Source organism: Melospiza melodia, chromosome 16 (genome assembly GCF_035770615.1).
Source record: "Melospiza melodia melodia isolate bMelMel2 chromosome 16, bMelMel2.pri, whole genome shotgun sequence".
In the NCBI taxonomy this organism is placed as follows: Eukaryota; Metazoa; Chordata; class Aves; order Passeriformes; family Passerellidae; genus Melospiza; species Melospiza melodia.
In genome coordinates this window covers 16,628,312-16,654,146 of record NC_086209.1, presented here as the reverse complement: position 1 = coordinate 16,654,146, position 25,835 = coordinate 16,628,312, and the positions used below count along the sequence as shown (strand labels likewise).

Below are 25,835 nucleotides of genomic sequence, written 5' to 3'. Positions count from 1 at the left end.
TGGTTGGCAATTTTTCATTTGACCTATCTGAAGGGGTTGCTGTTACAAGGCATTAATAAGACACATTCATTTTAAGATATTCCTTTGTTAGTACCATTAATTGATGAATGGTGGAAGATAATATTCTAAATTTACACAACAATTTGTCTGCAGATGTATTATTTTTTTCTGAATTAGGAGAAGAATTGTCTGTACAGAAGTTCAATTTGAGTCATTTTTATAGACAGTTCTTACATTATTCAGGGATATTTGGTCCTATAGGAAGGATGTCATGAATTTAGATTATATACAGGTTTTGGGCTCTCATTATAAAATCTGTGGAGCTGGAAATCATGGAGATTTACCTATTCTTTAATGGGAACTGAATAGAGATTTAAAATATGTAAATATTTCTGTTACACTGCTTTTCAGAGTGATATAGAAAAATACAGTGTATGATGTTATGAATCCAAGTTTATTTTGATTGTAAAAAGTAATAATCAAGTATGTTTAAAATAAGATTACCTGTTCATTGAGATTGGGAGAAGTTAGAAAGAAAACCTTATTCTGAAATTTTGTGTTACAGAGGTTTAGGATGAGTTAAATAAAAGCTTCATTGTAGTTACTGAATTACTGGGAAGAGCTTTTGCAGTTTTCACAAACACTGTGTTCCAAAATCCTTAAAAAAAACCCCAAAATCCAAATAGAACCCCAAAATATAATTGACTTTCATTTTTATTTGTAGCAGAGATTGCTTTTTTGAACAACATTTGACAAAGTACTTATCTCTCTTTGATATTTTATAGTTACTTAATGCTGGCAATCTGAAGCAAAAAGACATAATTAATGTACAGAAACAGCCTTCTCTCATTAGTGCTTCCTTACAGCAGTTCCTGCATTTCCCAGGGCAATATTTTACCCAGTCATGAGTTAAGTGCTTCCTGGTGACTGTGCCCAAGCTGGGAGATCACTTCCAAACTTTTCATGAGTCCATGCGAGCTCCATCAGCTCATAAATGAGGAGCAATTTTTAAAGGATCCCAGATTTTTGTTCCTTTTTGAACTGAAATCTTGCTCCTGCTTCCATCTGCAGGTGTGTGAGGGAGCATTTTGGTGGTGGTGCTGAGTAATTCCTTGCTGTTCTGGGAATTTTAACCATCCTGTTAATACTCTGTGTTTGCAGGTCACCTTTAAAATCATAGTTCATTAGTTTCCAGGCAAGATTAAATAGTTTATTCAGTGCATTAATGGCTTGTGGTAGAAAGATAAAAAGATAGTTTGGAATTATTGCTGAACTCCTTTCACTTGCAATGACACTGATTTGATTCATCTCAGTGGTAGTGTAAACTAAACCAAGTTCAAAAGTCCTGCTTTCTCAGGGAGGTGTCACTGAAGTTCAACATAAAACAAGAAGATGAGATTAAAAGTGGAGGGCTGCTTTATGAGGGGAATTTTAAAGAAATGTTGTGGACTGGAAATGAACAGAGTGAATGTTCTGTGGGAATGTCCCTCCTGTGACTGGCTGCCTTCATGCCCTGCCTTCATGCATGGATTTGGAGCACTTGCATAACAGCATTGCTGCTTGAACAGCTCATTAGAATGCAAGGGCAGAGTTAAAACAGCAATTTGAAAGTTTTGCTGAAGCTTTGGGTCCAAGTGGTCTGGTTCTCTGCTGGGGTCATGGCTGCAGAGGAGCTCGGTTGTGTAAAGCTTGTCAAATGTTGTTTTCTTCAGGACAGAATCTCAGCTTAATGACTTTAATGCATATTTGCTTTTCAGTTTCATGGCTGTTAATCTGTAGGGAACACCTGATCAAGTTACTGTTCTTATTTCAAAATAGTCCATTTCTATTGTTGATGTAGCTGTGTATTGTTTCACCATGAGGGCCTTGATTTTCTTTTTGAGACCCTTCTATTTTTTAAGTATATGTAAAGTAAAAACTCAAATTTTTGTTGCTGTTTTTTCTCCTCAATAAAAATAGTCTCTTGAATTATAGCTTTGCAGCCAAAGAACCAGAGTTTGTTAGTGGGTGGAATACCTGAATGGGCCAGGATAAAGAAATTCTAATGCTTTTCCTAGAAATGCTTGAGGTTTCTGCTTTGGCACCGACTCCAAACTTTAAACAAGTTTTTAAAACTCTTCAAAAAGACTTTTCCCCCCTCTTTTTCCCCTCTGTGTTTTTAATCAGTCAGGATTCAGCTGAAGGTGTTGAAGAAGCTGGTGCTCTGCCAAAGCTGCGTGTGCTTGGAGCCCTTGCTGCCCAGGGGGAGTCCCCAGGGCCCGAGAAGGAGAGTCCAGCAGTGGAGGGGATTCCTCTGGGATCACAGGAGAGTCCAGCAGTGGAGGAGGTTTCCCCAGGGTCTGAGAAAGAGAATGCAGCAGTGGAGAGCCCTGCAGAGGAGCCCCAGAGCTGCTCTGAGGCAGCCAGGGCAGCTGCAGGGGACGGGGCAGGAGCAGCCCCTGGCCCTGGAGCTGCTCCCTGCGCGGCCGACGGCGACTCCGCTCCACAACCGGCAAAGACAGAAGCTGCACCCTCTGAAAATGCTGCCCAAGAACCAAAGAAAATCACCTATTCTCAAATTGTTAGAGAAGGCAGAAGGTTTAATATTGATTTGGTTTCTAAGGTAGGAACTGAATGACTTTATTTTGCGCAAGTACATTTGCTTTGCTTAAAATGCTGACATTTGTTTTAAAGCACCTTTGAGGGAAAATAGCCACTCTTGAGAAGTAAGAATTGTTAGCACTAAAACAAACATGAGTTATTTAATATGTGACCTTAAGTGTTTTATAACCAAAGAGATCAAAAAACACAGCTCAGAAATATTGCCTTGAAATAAATGTCATGGAATATAGCACTTGGGTAATACCAGCAAAATGTCTCATTTTAAATAGTGCCATTATAAACCTGTATTTTTAAACAAGAAAGAGCAATCTGCATGCAGATTGTTCTGTCTTTTTAAAAAGATAAAAATATGTTTTTTACAGCACAGGGAAGTTTTTTCAAAGTTGAATGCTTCACTTTACATATTGTGCCTAAAAAGATTTTCCAAACCTTTGGAAACTGAAAAATAAACTCTCTTCACTAATTCATTCAATTCTTTGTGAAGACATTGTGAAATCATTATTGCAAATTTCATGTTCCAGATGTGAATCCCACTTCCAAGCCTCCTTGCAATGACATCTTGAACACCAGTCAGTGGGTGGTGGTTAAGCAGATAATGCTGTTTTGTATGCTTTTTTTACTCTGTTAAAGGGACATGGTGTTAACTGCAGCAAATCCCAGAAATTCAGCCACAAGAGTGGTCAGCAGGGCAGGGCCGGGAGTTTGTGCTGGGGTTTCCCTAGCAGGGGAACATCAGCTTTCTTGTTGGTGTCCCAGGAAACCTTTATCCAGAAAGTCTCTGTGTGCTCTTGCAAAGTCTGTTACTCAGTACCATGAGACTTTTCAACACAAACATTTTCAGTTCATAGTTAAATTTCTTTCCGTTCTGTATTTCATATTTGTAGCTTCTAGAAAGATGATTAAATTATATATGGCTGAACCTTAGCTTGGGAGTCATGGAATTGATCTGTGGAAAAGGTGCCTCTTGGTTCAGGGGCTTTAGGGAGCAGCTGGTGAGGATTTTGTTGGGTGCTTCACTGATGCTCTTCACCCAGCAGTTCCTTTCTGCTCCTGTGCAGCTGCTGTACTCCCGGGGCCTGTTAATTGACCTCCTCATTAAGTCCAACGTGAGCAGATACGCCGAGTTCAAAAACGCCACGCGGGTTCTCGCCTTCCGCGAGGGGAAAGTGGAACAGGTACCAGAAAATCATGGGCTGCATGTGTTTGTGTTTCATCTCAGCTCCTGAAAGTCAAGAAGCTTGAAATTGGTTTTTTGAGTGTTTTTTCCTTAATTATGATTCTGATTTAATTTCTGGAAGAAAAGATGTTGGTATGTGTTATCTAGAAATATGAAAATAAAATCAAACCAAACTAAAATAAGGTTGTGCAGTCCAGCACATTGACATAAATCTTAACCTCAGGCTAAATGTTTAGGCCATGACTGATTGGCAGATAATTGTTGAAGATTCAAATATTTTAGGTTTTAAAGATTTTAAGATTCAAAGATTTAGGTTTTAGTCTGACATAGACTTGATTTGTCTTTGTTACATACAATAGAAATCAGTGTGATAATGGCAACAGGAGATATTGGCATAGTGAATACAAACTCAAGTGATTATCTCTGCAGTTAGAGATGCAATTGAAATTGAAGGGAGATAAAAAAGATTTTTGAATATTCTTATTGTGGAAAACTGGTAACTTTAGCTACAATAGAAATTAGGGGAAATAAATATATAAGAAAATAGCTGTAATTGAAAACAATAATTTGAAATATTTGTTATTTTATCAGACTATTGTTGCTTGATCCTTTTACATTCAGAGTATGGAAAGTATCTGAAATTATTAAAAAATACTTTGCAGGTGCCTTGTTCCAGAGCAGATGTCTTCAACAGCAGACAGCTGACCATGGTGGAGAAGAGAATGCTCATGAAATTTCTGACATTTTGTTTGGACTATGAACAGCACCCTGAGGAATACCAAGGTAGTGTCTCATTGAACAAGGTGCACTCCCTTCTCAGGACTTCCTTCAGGGAGGACAGTTCTGAGAGCTCTCCTGTGTTTTCACGTGGTTTATTTTTACAGATTCATTTTTAAAGTATGCTTTGACCTTTTTGTGACCTTTTCACTTCAGTGTTAAATTTTTCTACTTAAGCACTTACTCTTCTAGTTCCCACATTTTTTATTATTTACATTTTTCTTTAACAGCAAAATTATATATTACAGCAAGGTTGCAAAATGCTTTTTGTCATTTTTAAGTGTTTTCCTCCCTTTGCCCAGGTATTTTTTAAAAGAATGTGATGTATCTGAATTTTTGGATTACTAGGTAAACCTTCACAATGCTTTACAACAAATCAGAAATGGAGAAAATGGAATTTTTTAACTATGAAAGTAAATGTAATTTAATGCTCTTTAGTTTTAAAGGGCAAGTTCAAAGTGCTTTTATCAAGTGTTGGCTTATTTAGATGAGAGGAAATCAGAAGAGATTTGAGCTATAATGTGTGAAGAATAACGAGCTGGGGTCAAAGAGGGAAATCAGCTCAACAGGAGGAAGGGGCTTTGGGTTTGTGCTCCTCAGGGTACAAAGAATGAAGTGGTGTCCTCAGTTCTTGCAGTCTAAAAGTAAATTAAGGCAAAGAGAAAAAAAAATCTGTCAAAAAGAAATAGTGAGGAATGAGGAGTACAAACATCAGAGAAAATTATTGAACACATGCAAGGGAAGAACAGTCAGTATCAAGATCTGGTGAGATTAAGAAAAGGAGAGTCTGTAATGAACTCCAGAAAATCCTGAAGGGGAAAAACTCATTAGGCTGAAGTGGTTTATTGATTACAGGTGATCTCAGTTTGCTGCTGCTGGAAGAAATGGAGGTGCTCACAGTGAGGATATTGGTGGTATTTAGAAAATTTATTAAGTTAAAAAGGAGATGCCACATCAATTTTAAATGAATCCATTGATTCCTGTACCTAAATAACATTAGATGTATTTTACTTACAGAGCCAGTTAAACAGTTTTTGTTCCTACATTTTAAAATAGCCTGAGAAGTAATTGAGAATATTTTGAGTCAGATTAGGCTAATGTAAAAACTTAAGAAATTTAAAATTGCTCTTGATGAGATCATTGCATTCGTGGGAAGGCAGACTTTTAATAGGAAGAGTTCATGAGCGTGAAGAATTTTTTAAAGCTTTTTTTTCTGTAAAATATGGAATTATATAAGAAGTTTGAAGTGAGGAAAACTTGAGAATGTTTTTAGAATGATAAAACAAAAAAAACCCTTGTCATTTTATGACTTTGTGCATGGCTGTACAAAGAGCAGTAAGATACATTTGTAATAGAGCAGTGGTTGAATCTTGAACAGAATATATAGCTTGAGAATATTGGGCTCTGAACTAGTTAGGAATTTATCCAGAACTGAAATAAGAGCAGATCTCTGAATAGGATAGAAGCCTGCTATTGCTTAAATACAATCTTTTCCTGGCAAAAATCTTTCTGTTATGAAGATGACTAAAAGTTTTTCAGAGATGTATCAATGCCAACATGCTTTAAACATCTCCCAGAAGAGTTGTGTTTCTTTGAATTTCAAAATGTGCCAGCAATAATATTATTTTAAAGGGAAGATAGAGTCCTTGATCCCTTTCTGCTCTCTGTCGCATCCACATTTGTTTGTTGCCAGCAAGTCATCCAATTAAAATAAATACTGCACCTTCTCATCTCTGGATTGTGGCACTGTGTGAGGGGCTTCTCTGAGCACAAATATCCAGTCTGGCACTGGCAGTGTGGGTGCAGCAGTCCTGTTCTGGAGTGGCTGTAATCTGGAGTGAGATTTTGGGTAATTTACAGGACACAGACAGCATCCCATGGCACTTGGGTGGATTTTAGTCTACAGTTTGTCACTTTTCTCTCAGGGCTGGGAAATGGAGTTAGGTCAAGTCTTGCAATGAATAGGTGATGGCATTGGAGACCCATAAAGTGGGTTTGTGATATTTTGAAATATTTTAATGGAGTGCTGTTTCTGTCTTCTGAGATAACTCACTTTCTGGGAGTAGTTCTTCTAACTTTCATTGACTGGATGATCCATTTTCAGCAAGATGTTTGTTTAAAAACTCACTTGCTCTTGTTTGCTGGAATCCAGAGCACTTGTTTGAGCTGAAGTGCAGATGTTGGAGTGTGCTCAGTGCCTCCTGTGCTTTTCCCTCAGAACACGAGTCCAGCACGTTTGCTGAGTTCCTGCAGACTCGGAAGCTGACCCCCAGCCTGCAGCACTTCATCCTTCACTCCATTGCAATGGTGGCACAGACTGAGAGCAGCACTCTGCAAGGGCTTCAGGCAACAAAAAAATTCCTGCAGTGCCTCGGCCGCTATGGCAACACCCCGTTCCTGTTCCCTCTGTATGGGCAGGGAGAGATCCCCCAGTGCTTCTGCAGGTAAGCCTCACTCACAGACACATCCCAAACAGGAAACCCTTGTCATGTAAGAGGTGTCACTCACTAGGACACTGCTTTGCAACATTTTTCATTGTTTTACAAATGCAGCTTGTAGTAGCTGCTGGCTGTGGTGGCTGCTGTAAGTTAATAAGGGCTAGGAAATGAGAAAGCCAGCATTTAACCCATATGTAGCTGCCCCTTTTTAAATCTGACAGAGGAGACTCGGGGATATCTGTCCAAAAGGGGGACTGTGCATTTGAGTAGGTTAAAAAATTTGTATGTGAGTCTACCCTAAAGCTGCAGGAAGATCCATGTTGTCAATTTGTGTTACTAATTAATGCTGAGATTTCATCTGTCATTCACAGGTATATATTTAATAATGAACTGGATTGTTCTGAAAGAGAAGAATAGTGCCATGTGTCCAGTTCAGAATTACATTTAAAACAAACCTTTCTACATCAGACTTTTATACAAACAGGGCAATCAGTGAAATCATGACATTATTCTGTAGCTCTCTCTAGACTGAAGGTTCCAGCTCCTATGAACTGAAGAGCAGAGGAGATCCCATGCAGCTCTGTTTCACTGAGCCACTGCTACATTCTCACATCCCAAGCAGCAGCCATATGTTCTCCACTCCTTGAGCCTTGGAAAGCAAATAAAACAAAAAAGGCCAGGATTCCAGGATAACCCAAGATCCACTTGAGTGGCAGTGGCAGTGCAGTCCCTGCTCCTGAGGTGTCCCTGGCCTGTGGTTCTGGCACAGAGCTGGTGCTTGGTGCTTTTGGGTGCAGAGGGTGGGTGGTTTTCATTTCAGTTGTTTCCAACAGTTCAACTGCCTTTTAAAAGGCTGAGGGGTTTTTTTCATCTTTGCTTTTGCTGGCAAGCAGCCTTTCCATCTGCTCAATGTGGGTTTAATGTGGTAACCTGGAGGTCTGAAGTAAACATTAGCTCTGTTTAAAAAAAGCAGCTTTGCCTGGTGAGGCCAGTTTGTCTGAGTGATATATCTGTACATCAGTCCCTTAAATAGCAGTGCAGGGTCTTACCTGCTTTGTTTGGTGCTGGACAAGTTCTGCTTTTTACATGTGTGCTACTATGAAATTGTGGTTTACAGCAGGTTGTTGGGTGTTCCTGTTTGTCTCTGTGATGGATTCCATTTCTCTTCTCCAGAGCAGTCCCTAAATTACTGCCAGAGGAATGGCCTTAGCAGCTTGATCCTGCTGGGCTGTGTAAAGCATGGATGCAGTTATGTCTTGATAGAAACATTCTGGAATAATTGTGCTCCATTGAATAGAAATGTTATTTGCTACCATCTTTTGTCAGTACCTTTCATCTGCTCCTTGAGCTGTATTCAAATGGTGATTTAAAGTGCAGACCTAGGTAATTAGGTGATTGGACAGATCATTTGTGAACAAGAATTGGGGTTAGGCAACTACTCTGCATACAGTCATGCAAAAGAACTTGTGTTTCTGGATTTTATGGATGTCTTTGTGTCTTTCTAGGATTTCATGTGAGGCCAGGTATCTGTATGTGACCAGAGATTAATAAATCACTATGTTATCAGAGCCATTGAAGTAGTACAGTTTTGGCAGTTCAACCTTCCTTGGCTTCAAATGCCTGGGGGAAAAAAGTAAATTTAATATTTAAAATTTTGCTTGCTTTTTTTCCTCTGTAGATTCTTATCTGTGTAATTTTTCTTGCATTCTCAAAATCCCTTTAGCTGAATTGTTTTTTATTTAATAACCAGCACATGCAGTTTTCTGATCTGTAACAGCAGTATATTTCAAGTTAGCAGTAGAGGTGTCTAGAAGTATTATAAATATTCTTATCAGAAAATCATTCTGTGATGACAGGAGTTCTTCAGATGGTCTGAACTTTCTATTTCAGATCACTGGTTGCTGCATTTTAGGGTTTTTTTGCTAAAATGTATAACTTTTACAACAAAGAGGGTATTTTACTGGATGGAGCAAATTAATCTGTCAAACCAAAAAGTAATTACACTTTTAAAAGGTTTGTATTGCAAACATTCTAATACAAAACTTTTTAAACATTATCTGTTCTTTTTAAGTGAACAATTTAGGAGGCAACCATAATATTTTTTGAGATTAATCACAATTTTTAAAGGTGTTCTGCCCTCAGGATTGTGTCTTGCTCAGAGTGAGCTGTATGTGAAGAATGCTGCTGGGGCTGTGGAGTAAAGAGGCAGCAGCAGAGCCTATAGATCACAGGCTACAGCTTTTATCACCAGCTTATCAGGGGAAGGTGTCACCTGGCCTGTGATTTCTAACCACTGTTCTATATTCTGCTTTAATGTAAACCTCTTAAGCGTTTCTTGCAGCCAGTTACACTGTGTGTTCTCATCAAGGCTACTGTTATAAATGGCACACATGCATATTGATGGGAATGAGTCAAAGACATTTGGAAGTCACATCCTTGCATCCCAAATGAGTCCTGCATAAACACCACAACCTTTTGGAGCTGCTGACGACACTCCAGCGAGCAGAAGCACTCTTCCTTCTTTATTGGTTTAAGCAGGGATGGTTTAGGAGAGAAAATTAAACTTTTCTATCACTGTAATGTACATCCCAATATGGTGAGGACAGATGGGAGGTTTCTGTCTCCATCAGTTGGAGTCGTGGAACAAGGAAGGTCATTGGGAGCCTCCTGCTCTCCTGAGCTGACAAAAAAAAGCAAAACTTCCCTGGCCCTTAACAGCTTCCTTTGCCTCCTTCTTGGTACAAAACTGTCCTGACTCTCCTTTCTAGTGATGTAGCAATAGTCTGATCTTAAGTACAAGTGAATATAATAATATCTCATTCTTGAGGAAAACCCAAACAAGCTTTTACATCTGCTGCTGTTTGCTTTGTGAACACACTGAATTGGGGGCAGAGCAGGCAAAGTTTCACTTCAGTTTGGTTTCAGATTCTTTCCTCTGGACTCATGCAAATATGGACATGCAAATGGAATTGACTTTCTGAGAAGCAGTAGTTTTTCCCATGTGAACTTTCAGAGGGAATTGGTGACTGTCCCCTGTGTCATGTCACAAAGGTTCCACAGGGACACGTTCTCTCTTCTTTGGATAACAAAGACAGTTATCCAAAAGCTGACAGATGGCAGTAGGTGCTGGAATATCCTTGGCTGCTTGGCCAGAGGAGTTGGTGAGTCCCTGACTCTCATGGGAAGTTGGTTAATAATGTGCATTTCCTATAAACAGACCTGGAGCTTTCCCATTGTGTGTTTGGTGGGCAGTGTCACCCTTTGTAGGAGTTCCTACAGATTCTGCCTGAAATTGTAATTTCTGTCTCCGTGACAGTGACAGCAGTAATTTAGTGATGGAGGAAAGATCTGATTAAGACAGTTCCATCTCTTTCAGTGCCCGTATTTACAGGAAGATTAAGAGGCCAGGCTGAGATAAGATGGATAGTGTGATTGATTCTGAGGGTTCCTGTATATATTTAAAAATGAATAATCAGTTTTACCTTTACATGGCACTGTTACCTGCTAGAGATGTCAGAGCTTCTGGGGTAGTCTCAGGTCCTTTAAAATTCCCAATTATGTCCCTGTTACAGTCTAGGAAGGTTTTAGTGGTCTGAAATCAAGACTGGACTTCAGGAAACCTGACTGCAGTAATTTATTAAAAATTGGGCACACCATGTTTTTCAGCTGAATCTAAGCATGAGTATTATGTCTCTGCATTTTAGCAAGATGCAGAACTTTTCTGTGTGTAAATTGTATGATTTAGCACATTAATGAGAATTTAATGAGAAATTCAATCAGTGTGAATTCTTGGTGACAACCAGGTGTGACAGATTTGAGTGTCAGCACATGTGAAACAATCACAGGTGATTTAAAAATCATAGTGAGATATAAGTTCAGTCCTCCATTTCAAAATACCTAATTTTCATATTTATCTGTCTCTTATAACTTATAATTATTCCATTTCTTTGGACCAGAAAATGTAATTGGAATTACTGACGACTTCTCACTATTCCTTGAGTTGTACTAAAATGCTGAATAGTACCAGTAGCTGCAGTGCTGCTTTCCTCTTAATTGTTTTCACTTGCATTTCAGGGAAATAATAAAACCTCAAATGTAGTTTGGCCTTTAAAGACAAACTTGATATATTTCTTCTCACTTTGTTGGCAGATGAATGCAAAATGGGCAAGCAGAGTTAGCAGGATTGTTTGTAGGATCAGTTGTTTGTTTTTCCCTCTAAGGAGAAACTCTTTCTTGGGATAAACATGAGGGAAGTGAGATAATCCATCATTCTGAGACCTGTTCACTGGTGATGGATGGATAGATTGGTAAAGTAACTCAATAATCTTCATTTTTTTCAGGTTATTCACAGATCAGTGAGCCTTGTCGTTAATACAGCTGTGGAATGCTTTTGTGTCCTTGCCCACAGTATTTCTCAGAATGACAGGAAAAGACTTTTAATTTGGAAATAACCTTTGTTGTAAAATGCATTAAGTGGATGAAACTTAGAGAATACCTTCTCATTTTAGTTTTTATCTTCTGAGTGTTTGTCGATTCTTTGTTTTAAAAATTACTTGCAAACATGAGAGCTGTTCTGCTCCCTGTTCTTTCTGACTAGAAATTGTGTTCTGCAGGAGTTTATACCTCGTGAAGGCCTTCAGCCATGAGAATCCATCACATGGGATGCTCTGAATCAAGTGGATGCTGTCCCAGTGTATTGATTTCCCACCCCTAACTAGGCAGGGAAAAGTTTTCAGTCAAGAAATTGTATTGAGGGGTCAGACTTACATTGTCCTACTCTCATTCTTGATCATCTTGGTTCATTTTAAAAGCATATTTAGAACCTAAAAGGACAAAATACAAATGCTATTGTGAGATGACTTTTTCAGGGTTTAATAATTAGGGTAATGGTGATAATAGGAGGCAAATATATCTTAATGTATTATTTTGGTATTACGTCTTACCAGTCCCTTAGCAAGGAAATTCCTCCCTGGTCGTGTGGGGAGGTGCAGGTTGTGCCTTACAGGGTCTCCCTGAGAATTCTGACTCACATGTGAATATTTGCAGCATTATCAGGAGAGCTGTGGAAGTGACAGGATTGTTTATTACTGGAGCAAATCTGAGATGAGGAGGCAAATTGCATTTAGCAGAGTCCTTTTTCATTAAACCAGAAGACAGAGAAAGGTACCTTCCTAAACATGGCAGAATTAGTAAAATAGCCCTTGAATTTCATTGAGGATTAAGAGAACTGGAATTTGTGTCTTTTCTGGAGGCAGAGAACACAGAAGTGGGTTCTATAGATGAGCTAATGTTTAGTGACTGCTCCTAGTGCTGCCTTTTGTGCCTTGCCCTGCAGTCCTGCTCCCCCCAGCCTCTGTGGGAGGGCAGAGCTGTTGTGTAACTGCAGCTGGGTGACCTTGGCTGAGGAGAAGCAGCTTCTCCAGCAAGGTCCATGGGGTTTGGAGCCAGGTCCTTCCACCTCCCCAGAGAGGAGCCTTGGGAGTGCCTCTGCACTTCCCTGCCCTCCCAGCAGCACAGAAACAACTCAACTCTTCTGTTTCTTTTTTCCCTCTCCAGCTCTGTGGCAATTTCTTACAGTTGCCACAGTGCTTTAACCATAATTTCTAGGTCACTTAAACACATTGCCTGATGGTTTCTCACCTAACCTTCATAGAAATCATCTGTTTCTTGAGTTTAGAATCCCAGAGAATGACTCTTAACCTTGATTCACTAAAAAGTAGTGTTATTGCAATATCCTTGAAAAACTTAGATTGATAATATGGTTAATTTTAAGAAAGCACTTTTATATTGTGCCCAGAGTCATCAGTGTCATGGCACTTTTATCAGCAATAAGCTGCTGGTACTGCAGTTGTTTAAATTACTAATTACTAGTTGAAATGAAAAGACAGATTAAATATTTTTGTCAACAGAATTTCCTCAGGTTTAGAAACACCCTAAGAAATCTACACTGGCACAAAGCGAGGCTGAAGTATAGGAACATAGAAATATATTATAAATTAAGATTTTTATTGCATTATCTTCTAACATTTGAGTTTGGGAAATGGAATTGGGATCTTGGGCCTGGAAGAGGCAGCAGTGACTTCCCCAACCACAAAACTTGTACATCACATAATGGGAACTCAAATGCTAAAACTCCTGAAATAGTTGTACTTCAGTGCAGAGTGATCACTCAGAATCCCTGAACAATAAATACCAACCCTTGCCAGGCTCTGATGAAATAGACTGAAATTACCCCAGTTGTGTAATTATGGAGAGAGGTGCACAGAGGGTCTGTGAAGGGTCAGTGATAAGTAGCTGGAGCTTTGTGCTCTAACGAAAACCAAGCCCAGGAGTTTTTGTCTTGTCTGTTTTACTGGCAGTGTTCACTGCTAGAATGTTTCACAGGATGTGAATGGATATTTCTGTATATGCAGTCTAAATTCCATACAATTAAAAGGAGCAATTTCTTAGTTTTAAAGTTAAATTTGGTACCCCAGCTCTGCCATTCCAGCTCCTCTCCCTGCAGCATTTCCCAGTCCCAGCCTGGTTTTCCAGAAGGAAGGGGAGATCTGGGGAAGGAAATCCTCTTACCTGGGGCTGCAGGCTCCAAGTGCTGTTTGTGAGTGAGCTGAGTGCTGCTGGGGAGTGCAGAACTTTGTGATTGGTGTATAATTGTCATGTTGCTGATGGATTTAGAGCATAGGCTGCTTCTCTAATCCTACAGGACCTTTTTAAATTTCACAGGAATAATGAACACAGCCTGCAGGAAAAAGTCAAAATATTTGACTCTTCATCTGCTTCCCTAAGCATTTCTGTCACATATTTTCCTTTCCATAGCTCTCCAAATGCCAGGACAGTTCAGGATGACATAAATTATTTTGTTCATTAGTTTTTGGGTGCTGTTTTTTGGGGGGGTGGATTTTTGGTGTTACCCAGATGGATACTCACACCAAGTTTTGACTTTGATATGGGAACCATGTGTTTGGAAGATTAACCATCACTTTTTGTAGCTGTAGCTATTTTATTTATTTGATTTGTGTCAGCTCTACCTGCTAATGTTTTTGGAACACAGCAACATTGGAGGAAAGTCTGATTTTCTAGGAGCCTTTCAGGAAACAGACTTTAACATAAGAACCAGGTCACAGCTTGCTCTGTGTGTAAAAATAAACTGAAAGAGGACAATTCATTATCTCAGCACTTGCCATGTTTTTCTTTGATCTTTCTCCAAAGCTTGCCGTGCTGTACATGGAGTATTCAGCTTTAAGGAGAGAAACAAGTAGTTCTTACAACAGAAAAAATGCACAGTTAAAAATTAGCCAATTTTTAAATTAATCACAACATGTATTGTAGAAAGCAGAGGACAAATTACATGCTAGAAATAAAAACTCGATTTTGGTGTAAAATTATTTGATACAGTTTTAAAATTCTTTCAGAGTGAACTAAGGCTAAGTCTGTAATGTGTTTTTGTGGAATCTCAGTGTTGGAAATCGAGATGTCAAATAGAGAGACATTCTATTTTTGTTCAATTAATATCACAGAGCATTACATCAAAGCAGTAAACTCCTCTTGTATCAACAGATGCAGCAACCCTGAAGCCTATTTTCTCTCTTGTTACATTAGTGTTTAATTAAAGAAAACAACTAGTTGGAGCAGTTACTTTCTGTGAAATGTAATGAAGATTTATTTTGTAAGTGACCTTCACTGTATTAGCTGAATCAGTAATCAGTAAAATTAATAGAATAATCAAATTATATACAAACTCATAAATCACTGTGAATATGCTGTCAAAAATGCAGCTTTTAATATGTGCTATTGTTCCACAGCTGTATTAAAAATTGCAACTGCTGATTTCTGCCTTGATGGGGTCTGAAATGGCATTTAAAGGCTGTGTATGATGGAAGGTACCAGGCCAAAAATTTTCACAACTGTTAATTTAGCTGTAATATGATTTGATGTCAGCAGGGCAGAGTTGAAGCTGAGTGCAGTGTTGTTGCTATCTTTCAGCAAAACTTGAATTATTGGTGGAGGCAGTCGCCAGTTAATTAGAGTAATATCAGTTTAAATGTCTGTCATTTAGGGTTAATGCTATCAAAGAGTTGCTTGTACTTCAAGTGCAGTCAAATCATCTTGAATAGCCCATTGTATGAAAGTAATGCCAGCACAATGATTTTACTTTGTCATAAATTATTGGGGTGCCATTTAGTTGAATATTTCAGTTTCTGTATTTAAATAATTCTGGCAAGTCCTTCCTAGCTGTGTCATTTTTCATGCTAGGCTGTTCTAAGAGGTGTTTTGGCTGTTTGTGATTGTTCAGCAACACAATCAAAATTCCTTTCCATTTTCATTTTAAAAGTGAACTTTCCTGCTGGCCTATGAAAACTGGTCATGCCCTCATCCCCTGGATAGCAGGCTACTCTTGGAAAGAAATAATTCACATTTTTGTGCAGCCAAGCAGCAAAGTTCTTTCAAAGCACGCTGGAAAAATAAAGTGCATATATCAAAACCCCCTGGCTGTGGTTGAAGGAAAACTGTAATTAATGTTTTTAACTAAGGAATCCAGTTGTAGTTAAGTTAATAGTGCTATTCTTAAATGCAAGATATGAAATCAACTCCTCTGAGTTGGCTTGAGATGCTGATAGCTGCTGTCAGGCAGGAGGCTGTGGATTGCAGCATTAGAGATAATAAACCCATAGCTCTGGGGTCTCTGAGTTCTTCAGTGGATGTTTAACCTTTGTGGCATCTTCAACAACCTCCAAACAGCCAAGGTTGGGATTTTTGGGATGAATCTCTGGTTTTCCATGAGGAGCAGGGGTGTTTTTAGGGAGCTGGGTGTTCCAGGTGTCCCATGGTACTGGCAGCTCCTTGGGCTGCCCCTGCCCTGCAGGTCAGAGGGGTTGTGGGACTGGCTGTCTTGGAACTGCTCATCTGGCATTAGAATGACAGAATAATGCCATTTTTGGAAGTCAGGTTTGCAAAGTGAAAGTTTTCAAGTTTGTCATCTGTGAAGATAAATCAAAATGCTTTCACTTCAAAATCACAGAATCAGAGACTGCTTTGGGTTGGAAGAGACCTTAAAGCTCATCCAGTGCCACCCCTGCCATGGCAGGGACACCTTCACTGTCCCTGGGTGCTCCAAGCTCTGTCCAGCCTGGCCTTGGACATGTCCAGGGATCCAGGGGCAGCCACAGCTGCTCTGGGCACCTGTGCCAGGGCCTGCCCACCCTCACAGGGAGGGATGTTTTCCATACATCCAATCTAAACCTACCCTCCTTCAGTTTAAGGCTGTTCCCTCCCCTTGTCCTGTCCCTCCATCCCTTGTCCCCAGTCCCTCTGCAGCTCTCCTGGAGCCCCTTCAGGCCCTGGCAGGGGCTCTGAGCTCTGCCTGGAGCTTCTCCTCTCCAGGTGAGCACCCCCAGCTCTGCCAGCCTGGCTCCAGCCCTGTGATAGCTCCGTGACCTCCTCTGCACTCCAACAGCTCCACATCTTGCTTCTGTCAGTAAATCAGTGTTACCAACACCTCAGAGCTTTGCCTTGCTGACCACTCGGGCTGATTGCAATTAGCAGAGCTGCACTAATGAGCTGTGTTTCCCTGTTGCAGGCTGTGTGCTGTGTTTGGGGGGATCTACTGCCTCCGTCACGCCGTGCGCTGCCTGGTGCTGGACAGAGCCTCGGGCCGGTAAGGGGCACCAGCAACTTCTGTTTATACACAAAACACAGGTGAAAAATGCCTCGAGTCAATTGAAAAAAAAATGATTCTTCAGAGATCCTCCTTGGTATTAATAACACATCAACCTTGATTAAAAGTAATTTGTGTATAGGACCTCCAGAACAAGGAAAGTGGGTCTAGAATATAGAAACTAAATTAATTTCCCTGTGATATTACTACAGCTCCTGATCACCCAAGCTTGGAAGACAAATCATTTCAGCTGCCGGGGGGCTGGTGATGAGTGATGTTAGTTTTCCTTGTGGCCTTACCTACTCTAATTGATTTTCATCAGATGACAACAAAGCCCTCTGTTATTGCATTTTTAAAAATGGAGCTCACCTAAAGACTCATCAGATTAATCTTTGCTGATAATGCATGTCACTCCAAGAGAAAAGACTTTAATGAGTTTTTAGGTAGATTGTTGTCATAAACTATGCTGCCCTCTTATTCTAGAATAAATTCTTTTACAACAATATCAGGCCTGTAGGCAGGTTGAAAGTTCAGCTAAGAAAAATAAACTCAGAGTTTTTTCCATAGTGGCATTTTTCACACCTCTGTAAATTGTCATATTTCTGTTATACACATTTTATCAGATATTAGTCTAACTGCACTTTGGCTGTCTTAAAGACTCTGTTTGCAGGTTAGTGCTTATAATTGAAAAGTTCAAGATGTTTTGTAGAAAATTTAGAGAATTAATTTAGAAATGGTGTAGTACCAATGTATTAGGAGAATGAGTAGTTAAATGAGGGGGTGTGAGTTTATTTCTCAGCTCCTTTGCAATTCCTGGAGCACAGTCCTTGTAGCTGCATTTGCCATGACATGGTCCAGTAGTAGCTGTTTTCCCTGAAATTGGATAAACTCCAGATTTTACCTTTCTGCCAGTTCCTGGAGATTCTGGAGTTCACTGCACAGTTGTAGACTTTGAGATGTAAATGTGTTTTATCAGGTGTGTTCTTCCAAATGCACAATTCATATGCAAATTAAACTGTGCCCCTTTCAGGAACTGTCATTTATTTTAACACTGATATTTGAACTGTTGCTGTAGGAAGTTTTATATTCCACTAATGTTTAAATACTTAAACTGCTCTTGCAAGGGGACAAAGCTTTTAGTTGGTAGCAATTTCCAAACCCCACTCTGTGCAGGTCTTAACTGGTCAGTGGCACTGCTTGCCCCAGTTCTCAACTTCTTCTGCACATCCTGGAGACCTTTGAAATCCATGTTTTCTTTATAATGTTATGTGCGTTCCACAAGAGCTGGAGTGCTGCTTTTCCATTAACCTGACTTTGTTTTGAATACAGTTTAAAAAAAAAGCAGCACAAATATCTTTTTTTAGGCTGCTTTTGGGGTTCACTTGTGCCATTTTAGAATGATAGATTTTTGAGGAGCAGAATTATTGAAATACTTCTAAAGATTTTACCAGACTTTCATTATTCCAAAAACACTGAGCTTTTAATAATGCCATTATCTGGTAGTGAATATGAAGCAGCACAACACATCCAAGATATCCATTTTCCTTTATCTTCTGTTTTGTTCTTGCTGTTATCTCCTTCCTCACTGTGTATCCCCCCCTGCACCAGCTTGTATTTCCTCTTGACTTTGGGCTTCAGTGTTTTGCCTAATAAAAATCAGCTATCAAGTTGTTAATGAGGCTATTTATGAGTTACTGAGCTTTTGAGTCAACAGACCATTAATAGTAATTGGTAAGAGGCAAATTCATATCTGGTTGTCAGTGCAGCTGGCTGTGTGCTGCAGAGGCAGCTTCCCCAGGTTACAGATGGCTCACTCAGCACTGCAGAAATGCATTGTGCAGTGCTCATTACCACTTTATGGCTCCTTTCACAGCTCTGCAGGCTGCATCCATGCCTTAAGGCAGGGAGTTTTTCTCTATTTTTAATATTCCTGGTTTAGTACACATAAGGAAAATGCATACTTCTAGCTACAGCCTTGATTTTCTTCTAAATTTTTTGTTAGAGTTTAATTAAAATCAGAATATCACCAGGCTTTAAAAAGAACTCTAGTTCCTTTTAAACTAGAGTTTAAAGTTTATTCCAGCATTTTTCTCAATGTGACTAACATTGCTTTTTCACATTTTCCTACCCATGCCTGTATATACAGAGAACAGTAGATTTCATACCCAGCTCTACAATTATTTTTAACCTTTTTCTGTAGGTCTTTTTATAATTTTTGAAAATAAGATTCAGGCAAGACAGGGTGAAAGAACAGAAATTTTAGACAACCCTATTTTAAGATTTTAGTAATTCACTTGAAAATATCTGGTTTTTATGTATGGTACAAGATCTGCTGTTTTAATAAGTTTGTAGGACATCCTGAGTTCTTGATAGAGCTGTTAGGCTCTGTTAGAAAATAAAAACCACATTGCATTTCTGAGGCTGTGGAACATTGTATTTCTGAGGCTAAGGAAAAAAACCACATTTAATGTATGATAATGTTGTTTTTCTCTGTGTTTATTGTGTGTCACTTTTTTGGGTACATGTAAAATTTCATCATAATGTTGGACATTTTATATTGATCACGCTTCACATATGTTTCCAATTGCATAATTCTGTCTCAGAATGGAAGAGATGTGATGAATGGCCATTTATACATCTGTGATAAGAAGATAGAGCAAACAGGCAGTAATTTCCATATCTGCTGAAATACTGCAGCCTGGCTTTGGCAGTGCTGCTGAGTCCATTTCAAGGATGTCGCCCTTAGTCCATTAGTTTGGATAATGAGCCCTATAAAGTACATTTATAACTCGTGGCACTGCAAGGAGATGGATTCTAATTTTCATCCTTTTATCCAGACACATTGAAAGAAGGTCAATGGAGGGTTGGCTGTGATTCATTGTCACAACACAGATCAGATGACAGAGACCTGATAATGTCAGTGCAGGAGTGTTTGCTGCATGTGGAAGCACTACTTGAAAGAAATTTTCTCAGCATCACCCTTTGAAGTGAAGTGGGACTGAAATGAAAAGCTCTCTCTCTCTCTCTCTCAGTTTAAAATCTTATCACACATATGACCTGCTGCTATTCCTGAACAAAGGAGAGGAAACAACACTTAGCAGCAAAATAAAATGTGTCGTTGCTTTTGCTGGCTTTGAGTGATGCAACATGACATTTAATCAACCTTTCCCCTTCCAGAATGTTTGGGGGGTGGTGGGGAAATTGTTTCATAAACAATAAGAAAGGTTATAATTAGAAATGAGCTGCAGCAGCTCGACTTCCTTGTTTATTTGCAGTATTCAAATGAGAGTTCCAGGATGAAATCACTGGGATTAACAGTTAGGAAAAACTTGTTAAAGTTGCAAGTGAAACAGACATGGGGTGGGATTTGAAACTGAAGCATGTTGGATGTCAAACAGTGCTTGTACTGTTGTCAGGTACCTGTTGAATTTAAAACAGGAATATATGTAGGGACCAGATGCCTGGGGGGTCAGCATTAGAAGTCAGTGTTACAAAAACATGTTTAATAGTCATAAACCTCTTACATTACAGATGAGAACTGTGTGTCACCTTTTTTCAATTCTCGTCTCAGGTTATATGAACAGCTGGTTTACCAGAGCTGGTGGAGCTGATTGCTGTTACTTATTTAGATTTGGGTTTGTAGATCATTATAATCACAGATGCTGACAAATAGCTTGAAGTTACAGAAATTCTTTCCTAAGGCATAACTTGCAGATATTCCACAGATAAAGTTGCACTATGATAAAAGGGTAAATCTGCACATATCTCTGGCTCAGGCATTGTGTTCCTTTGGATGTTTCCCTGTGCATTTACATTTGTGTAAGTGTATGTGAGAAAATTCACTGCTTTAAGTGAATTAAATCACTGTGTGTTAAATTGTTGAAATACTGATAAAGTTATTCAGAAAGCTTAGTTTTAAAAAGGGTGTTTTTCATGCCCCAAGAAAAAGTCCAGTAAAGCTAATTTGCTTTTATTTATTTATGAACTAAATGTTCTGACAGTGTAGAAGAGAGCACAGATCATGGATATAGAATCAGCAGCAGAGGTGGCTTTACTGAGTATCTGTGTGCAGCCTCCTTTTCTTTGTCTCATGTATATGATGCAGCTTCGTATGTCATACATAACTGAAGTTTGTCCTTTCACAGAGAATTTTCCCCCTTAGAATCTGAAATTTGTATTCTCATTTCAGCTCACTGAATGGGTTCATTTCTGTGGTTTGCATTTCTGTCCCACTTCTATTTCTGTCCTTGTTCTATGGAGAACATTTGTGTTGTTCTTACAGCACCAGGAACTCAGTTAATCCCTTTGTGTGTCACTCAGAGATAAAGGGTGTATTTAGTTGTCATAGACAGAGCAACTCACTCTTGGAACACTCTGATGCACTCATTTGTCAGGGAGCTTTCCCAAATCTCCTGAGTTATTTGCTATTTAATTTGTCAAATATTATTGTCAAAACAAACTTGGTTTTGGTGAAGGTATCTTTCTGAGAAAGAAATCCCACTCCAAAATAATTCACAGATTTATTTTTACTTATTATGAGATGGGAAATGTAGAGCTAAATGCCAGTGCTGTAAGCTTACATTTTCTGTAAAAAGTAATCAGTTTATTAAAGTTGGGATATCATTATCTGTATTGGCACTGCATGTGTAAACTTCATATACACCAGCTAGAATGTGTCAGTCTAGGTTTTGGTGATGAGTTGAATTGGTTTAGGGGTTCACATGTTCAAGAAATACAATTAATTTAATGAAAGATACAAATATTGTGCTGTATAACTCAATTTTAACAACTTATGCATGCTTTTGTTACCTTTAATCAAAATTTCTTACTGTGGTTTGTTTTTTTTAAATAGGTGCAAAGCTATTGTGGATCAGTTTGGACAAAGAATAAGTGCCAACTATTTTATTGTGGAAGACAGTTACCTCTCAGAGAGCACATGCACCAATGTGTGTTACAGGTATGTGGCAAAACAAAAAACCACAATTTCTTTAAATCGTGGTGTGTAAAGTACCCTGCAAGTTAAATTGAGGAGCCTCTTATAAAGGTCTACTCCTTTATTTAAAAAATAAAGGTCTACTCCTTTATTTTTGCAGTACAGTTTAATTCTGTGCAAAGTATTTCTGTGTTAACTGGAGGATATACTGTGTACTCTCCATAGTCAAGTTTTCTTCAGTTGTCATTGAAATCAGATTCCCCCTTTCCATATAACAAATCCAAGAGCTCTAAATGTGTTGGGAATTTCATATTTGCTAAAATGTGTTTGGGAGGTGAAGGTGCCAGTTGCTGTCCCTGCTTTAAATTTGCTCAGCTTTAGACAAGTCCTAGAGTTCCTTGATTTCTGTGATTTGCTTGTTGCTGCAGAAGCCCTGGGCATGTCCTGCCTGTGTCAGAGCAGGGCAGGGGAGGATCAGCAGATCCTCTGCTTCAGCAACAGGCAAAATATCCCACTAAGAATCATAGTAATAAGGGTTAGATAGTGACATGGCCCTGGTATTACCAAAACTAAGATTCTAAATTACTGGTTTTTATATCTTTGTTTTCATTTTGCAAAATTAAATTAATTAATTCACAATTCTTTTATTAAATTGTAGGCAGATCTCCAGGGCAGTCCTCATTACAGATCAGTCTGTATTGAACACGGACTCAGAGCAGCAGGTACACACCAATTCTGTGTCACTTGTCTCATGTGTTAATGTTTAGTTGTTGGTAGGAATTAAGTCATTAATTCAGTTTTGTTTGTGCTTGAATCAAGATCTTTACTCAGCTCTCGGTACTGGTAATTATTTCATTTGTTTTAGTGTCTATAAAACTATTACAAATTTTAGTTCAGTTTCGTTCAATGACTGGGATTTTTCCTGCTTGCTTCACACTATAATTAATAGAATTTCTAGCTTCTCTCTTTAATTTTAATTTTGCTTGCTTTTTAATAAGCTGTTACCCTTACTATTCTGTTCATTATTTATCTTGTCTAAGCTTAGTTCAAAATTCCTTTGGTTTTTTTAAACATTTCTTTTTGCTGTTTGAAGTTCTCATTGTTCACTTTAAAATGCATCTTTAGATCTGCTTTGTCAGTCTTTGCAGTCCTTCATTTTAGAGCATATTAATCAGAGTTTTGTTTGTTCTGTCTTAATAAACTAGAAAACAAAACTGTAATTGCAGTTCCTTTTGACCTGTAGCAAGGATGCTGGTGCTGCCACATCCCCCAGGCCCTGTGCTGTCCCTCAGGCTCTGTTTCAGTCCCAGGTGTCCCCGTGCTGTCCCTCAGGCTCTGTTTCTGTCCCAGCTGTCCCCGTGCTGTCCCTCAGGCTCTGTTTGTCCCAGGTGTCCCCGTGCTGTCCCTCAGGGCCTGTTTCTGTCCCAGGTGTCCCCGTGCTGTCCCTCAGGCTCTGTTTCTGTCCCAGGTGTCCCCGTGCTGTCCCTCAGGCTCTGTTTCTGTCCCAGGTGTCCCCGTGCTGTCCCTCAGGGCCTGTTTCTGTCCCAGGTGTCCCCGTGCTGTCCCTCAGGCTCTGTTTCTGTCCCAGCTGTCCCCGTGCTGTCCCTCAGGCTCTGTTTGTCCCAGGTGTCCCTCCTGACGGTGCCTCCCCTGGAGCCGGGCGCGGCGGCCGTTCGTGTCATCGAGCTCTGCTCCTCCACCATGACGTGCATGAAGGACACCTGTAAGTAAAGGAGATTTTCCCTCTGGCTCTGGCAGCTCTGGAGCACAACTGAAAACCTCTGAGTGTTGTTCCTCTCCTGCACAGAATACAGGGAGCCATGGCTGCCTGCTATCATGGAGCTTCATGGGCTCATTTTCACTTACACAGGAATAAATCCTCCTTCAGGAGATAAAAATAATAATAATCCAAAGCACATGGATCTTCCTGGTAATCTGTCATTTGGTTTTTTTGAAAATGGGCTCCCTTAGCTGAACTATTAAATGGAAATACCTGAACTACAATATATTTGGGAGCCTTTTACCTTCTGAAAGGATTCTGTTGTTGGTATTTTATGTGAACTTGAAATAATTGAGCAATAAAATGTTTGTTTGGGGTATTTATTGGAATAGAATTAGAAATTACCTTATCTGATTTTTTTAACAAGAAAGAACTAACTGTAATAATAACCAATTTATTTGCTGTTAAATAGGGTTGAACTAAGTTCTTTGCATATGAAAGAAGAGTAAAGGCTTAAGTCATTAAAAGTTCTATCTCCTACTAAATAATAGTAAAAAAATACAGGCATGTAATTAATTAATACCTTAGTGCTATAAAGCATATTGTTAATATTTATCATTTAAATAGCTGATTTCTTTTTATGAAGGGTTCTCAAGATCTATACAGCAGGAAGTGAAACTAATGAAAGATTGATGTTCCATGGATCTAAAGTATTAGTTTCAGGAGGATTTTTATGGTGCTGAAATATTAAGGTTTCTGTTATTTACTTTTCTCCATCAATTCCTTTCATTTCAGAAGAGAAGGTACTGCCTTCCTTAATGAAATTTGTCTTCATATATTGAAATAATAAAGTTCTATATTAGGCATAGCTGAGTTCCAGTTATGGAACATATTTAATAATTTTTTAAAAAACTTTTACATCATTATCTGTAAATGGCTTTTAACCTGACTGATTTCTCCTTGGAACAATTATTTAAGATAAGTATACAAATACATCTACTCTTTGATCACAGTGCACAAATGACAGGCACATCATCTGTATTGCCACTTGAGTGGAACCAAACTCCTTCACTTGCCCTAAAAATGGAGACTGTAATGATGAAATCAGGAACTGAGCTCATCGTTCTTCCTGCTGGGAGAATTACTTGAAGACAAATGTTGGCAACCACTGTAACTAATGCAGTTATACCTGAGTAAATCAAATATAATCAAAATATATACTGATGACTGTGACTCATAACCATAACCCTAAAGATAATAAAAAAGATTTTATAGAAAGTAAATGATGTGAACTTTAGTGATTTATAGCTGGGTTTTTTGAGGAAAGAAGAGATTTTATATTATAGTGTTTGGGATTGGAAGCATCTAGTTAAGGTTAGGGGGAGACTTTGATTATCATCACCCTTTTCCTTATTTTTGTATATATTCCTTCAGACAGAAGGTTTGGTCTGGATGGAATAAAAAATGAATATTAATGTCTGAATAGAATCTGTATGTGTGCAACCTGAAAGCAGAGGAGCATGAAGGGTTAAATCTCTGTTCCTGACAGAACCAGGGTCAAGATCTGAGTGATGTACTGGAAAATAATGACAACAAATACAGCCAGGCTTCAGGGAGAAGAGACAAAAATGTCATCTAGATTTAAAATAATACCAGAACTGGGCTCTGCTTTTAAATGGATCAGAAATTTACAGTACTGAAGAAAAATCAGTTTAAACTTTGTACAGTGTTAAATTCCTTCAGGATTCTTTGATGGAGACTTCTCTGGTGAAGTTTCCAGGAGCAAATGAGTCCAGCAAGGTGATTTTATCAAAAGCTTTAAGGTGAGGCTTTTAAATGAATGAATGGCTGGAAAATCAGGTGGGGTGAAGCAGCTGGTTCTGGATCTGAGCAGAGAAACAGAACCAACAAAGGAATAGTTCAGCAATAGTTCCTCCCATCTAAGAAGTGGATGAATAAAATGTTGTACCAAGGATTGCACAGTCATAGTGCACATCATGGGAGTGACTTAGAGAATTCTCAGCTGTTCCCAGAGAATTCCTCTTGTGCTGTACATGCACTGTATTTGTCCATGGTACAGCACTTCCCTGGCTTAAAGGAAGGGATTTTATGAAGAATTGTGATTTCTAAAAGCCTGCTGTGCCTTTTAAAAGTTGTAAATGTTGTTTATCTGTCTGTGTGTTGGTGATTGGAATTAGTTTGTGTTCTCTTTTCCCAGATTTGGTCCATCTAACCTGTCCATCAACTAAAACTGCAAGGGAAGATTTAGAGCCTGTTGTACAGAAGTTATTCAATCTAAATACAGAAAAAGGTAAAAATAAATAAATTAGATATTATGATACAATCTTTCATAAATACAGTTTACTGAAGTAGCTGTTACTACTTCAGCTGTGGTTTAACTTCAGTATCCAAGGACATGACCATAAGTGTCTGGGACCTTTTTATTTTTCACACTTTCTTTTTTCCATGGAACAAATTTGCTGTTCAGCACATCCTTGGAAGGTGCAGTAGTGAAATTTAATATTTTGAAACTG

At 38.9% G+C, this 25,835-nt stretch overlaps 1 protein-coding gene across 2 annotated transcripts in view; it reads left to right on the top strand.

Annotated features, from left to right (window-relative positions):
* Positions 1 to 25,835, top strand: part of CHM (CHM Rab escort protein) — a 51,358-nt gene that overhangs the window by 18,383 nt on the left and 7,140 nt on the right. For both annotated transcript variants that reach the window (XM_063170825.1, XM_063170826.1), the window contains exons 5-13: positions 2,167 to 2,602; positions 3,660 to 3,776; positions 4,441 to 4,561; positions 6,774 to 6,999; positions 16,571 to 16,648; positions 21,501 to 21,605; positions 22,240 to 22,303; positions 23,208 to 23,304; positions 25,520 to 25,612. In XM_063170825.1, the coding sequence (XP_063026895.1) occupies positions 2,167 to 2,602; positions 3,660 to 3,776; positions 4,441 to 4,561; positions 6,774 to 6,999; positions 16,571 to 16,648; positions 21,501 to 21,605; positions 22,240 to 22,303; positions 23,208 to 23,304; positions 25,520 to 25,612 (1,337 nt within the window). The remainder of the gene's footprint in view (positions 1 to 2,166; positions 2,603 to 3,659; positions 3,777 to 4,440; positions 4,562 to 6,773; positions 7,000 to 16,570; positions 16,649 to 21,500; positions 21,606 to 22,239; positions 22,304 to 23,207; positions 23,305 to 25,519; positions 25,613 to 25,835) is intronic.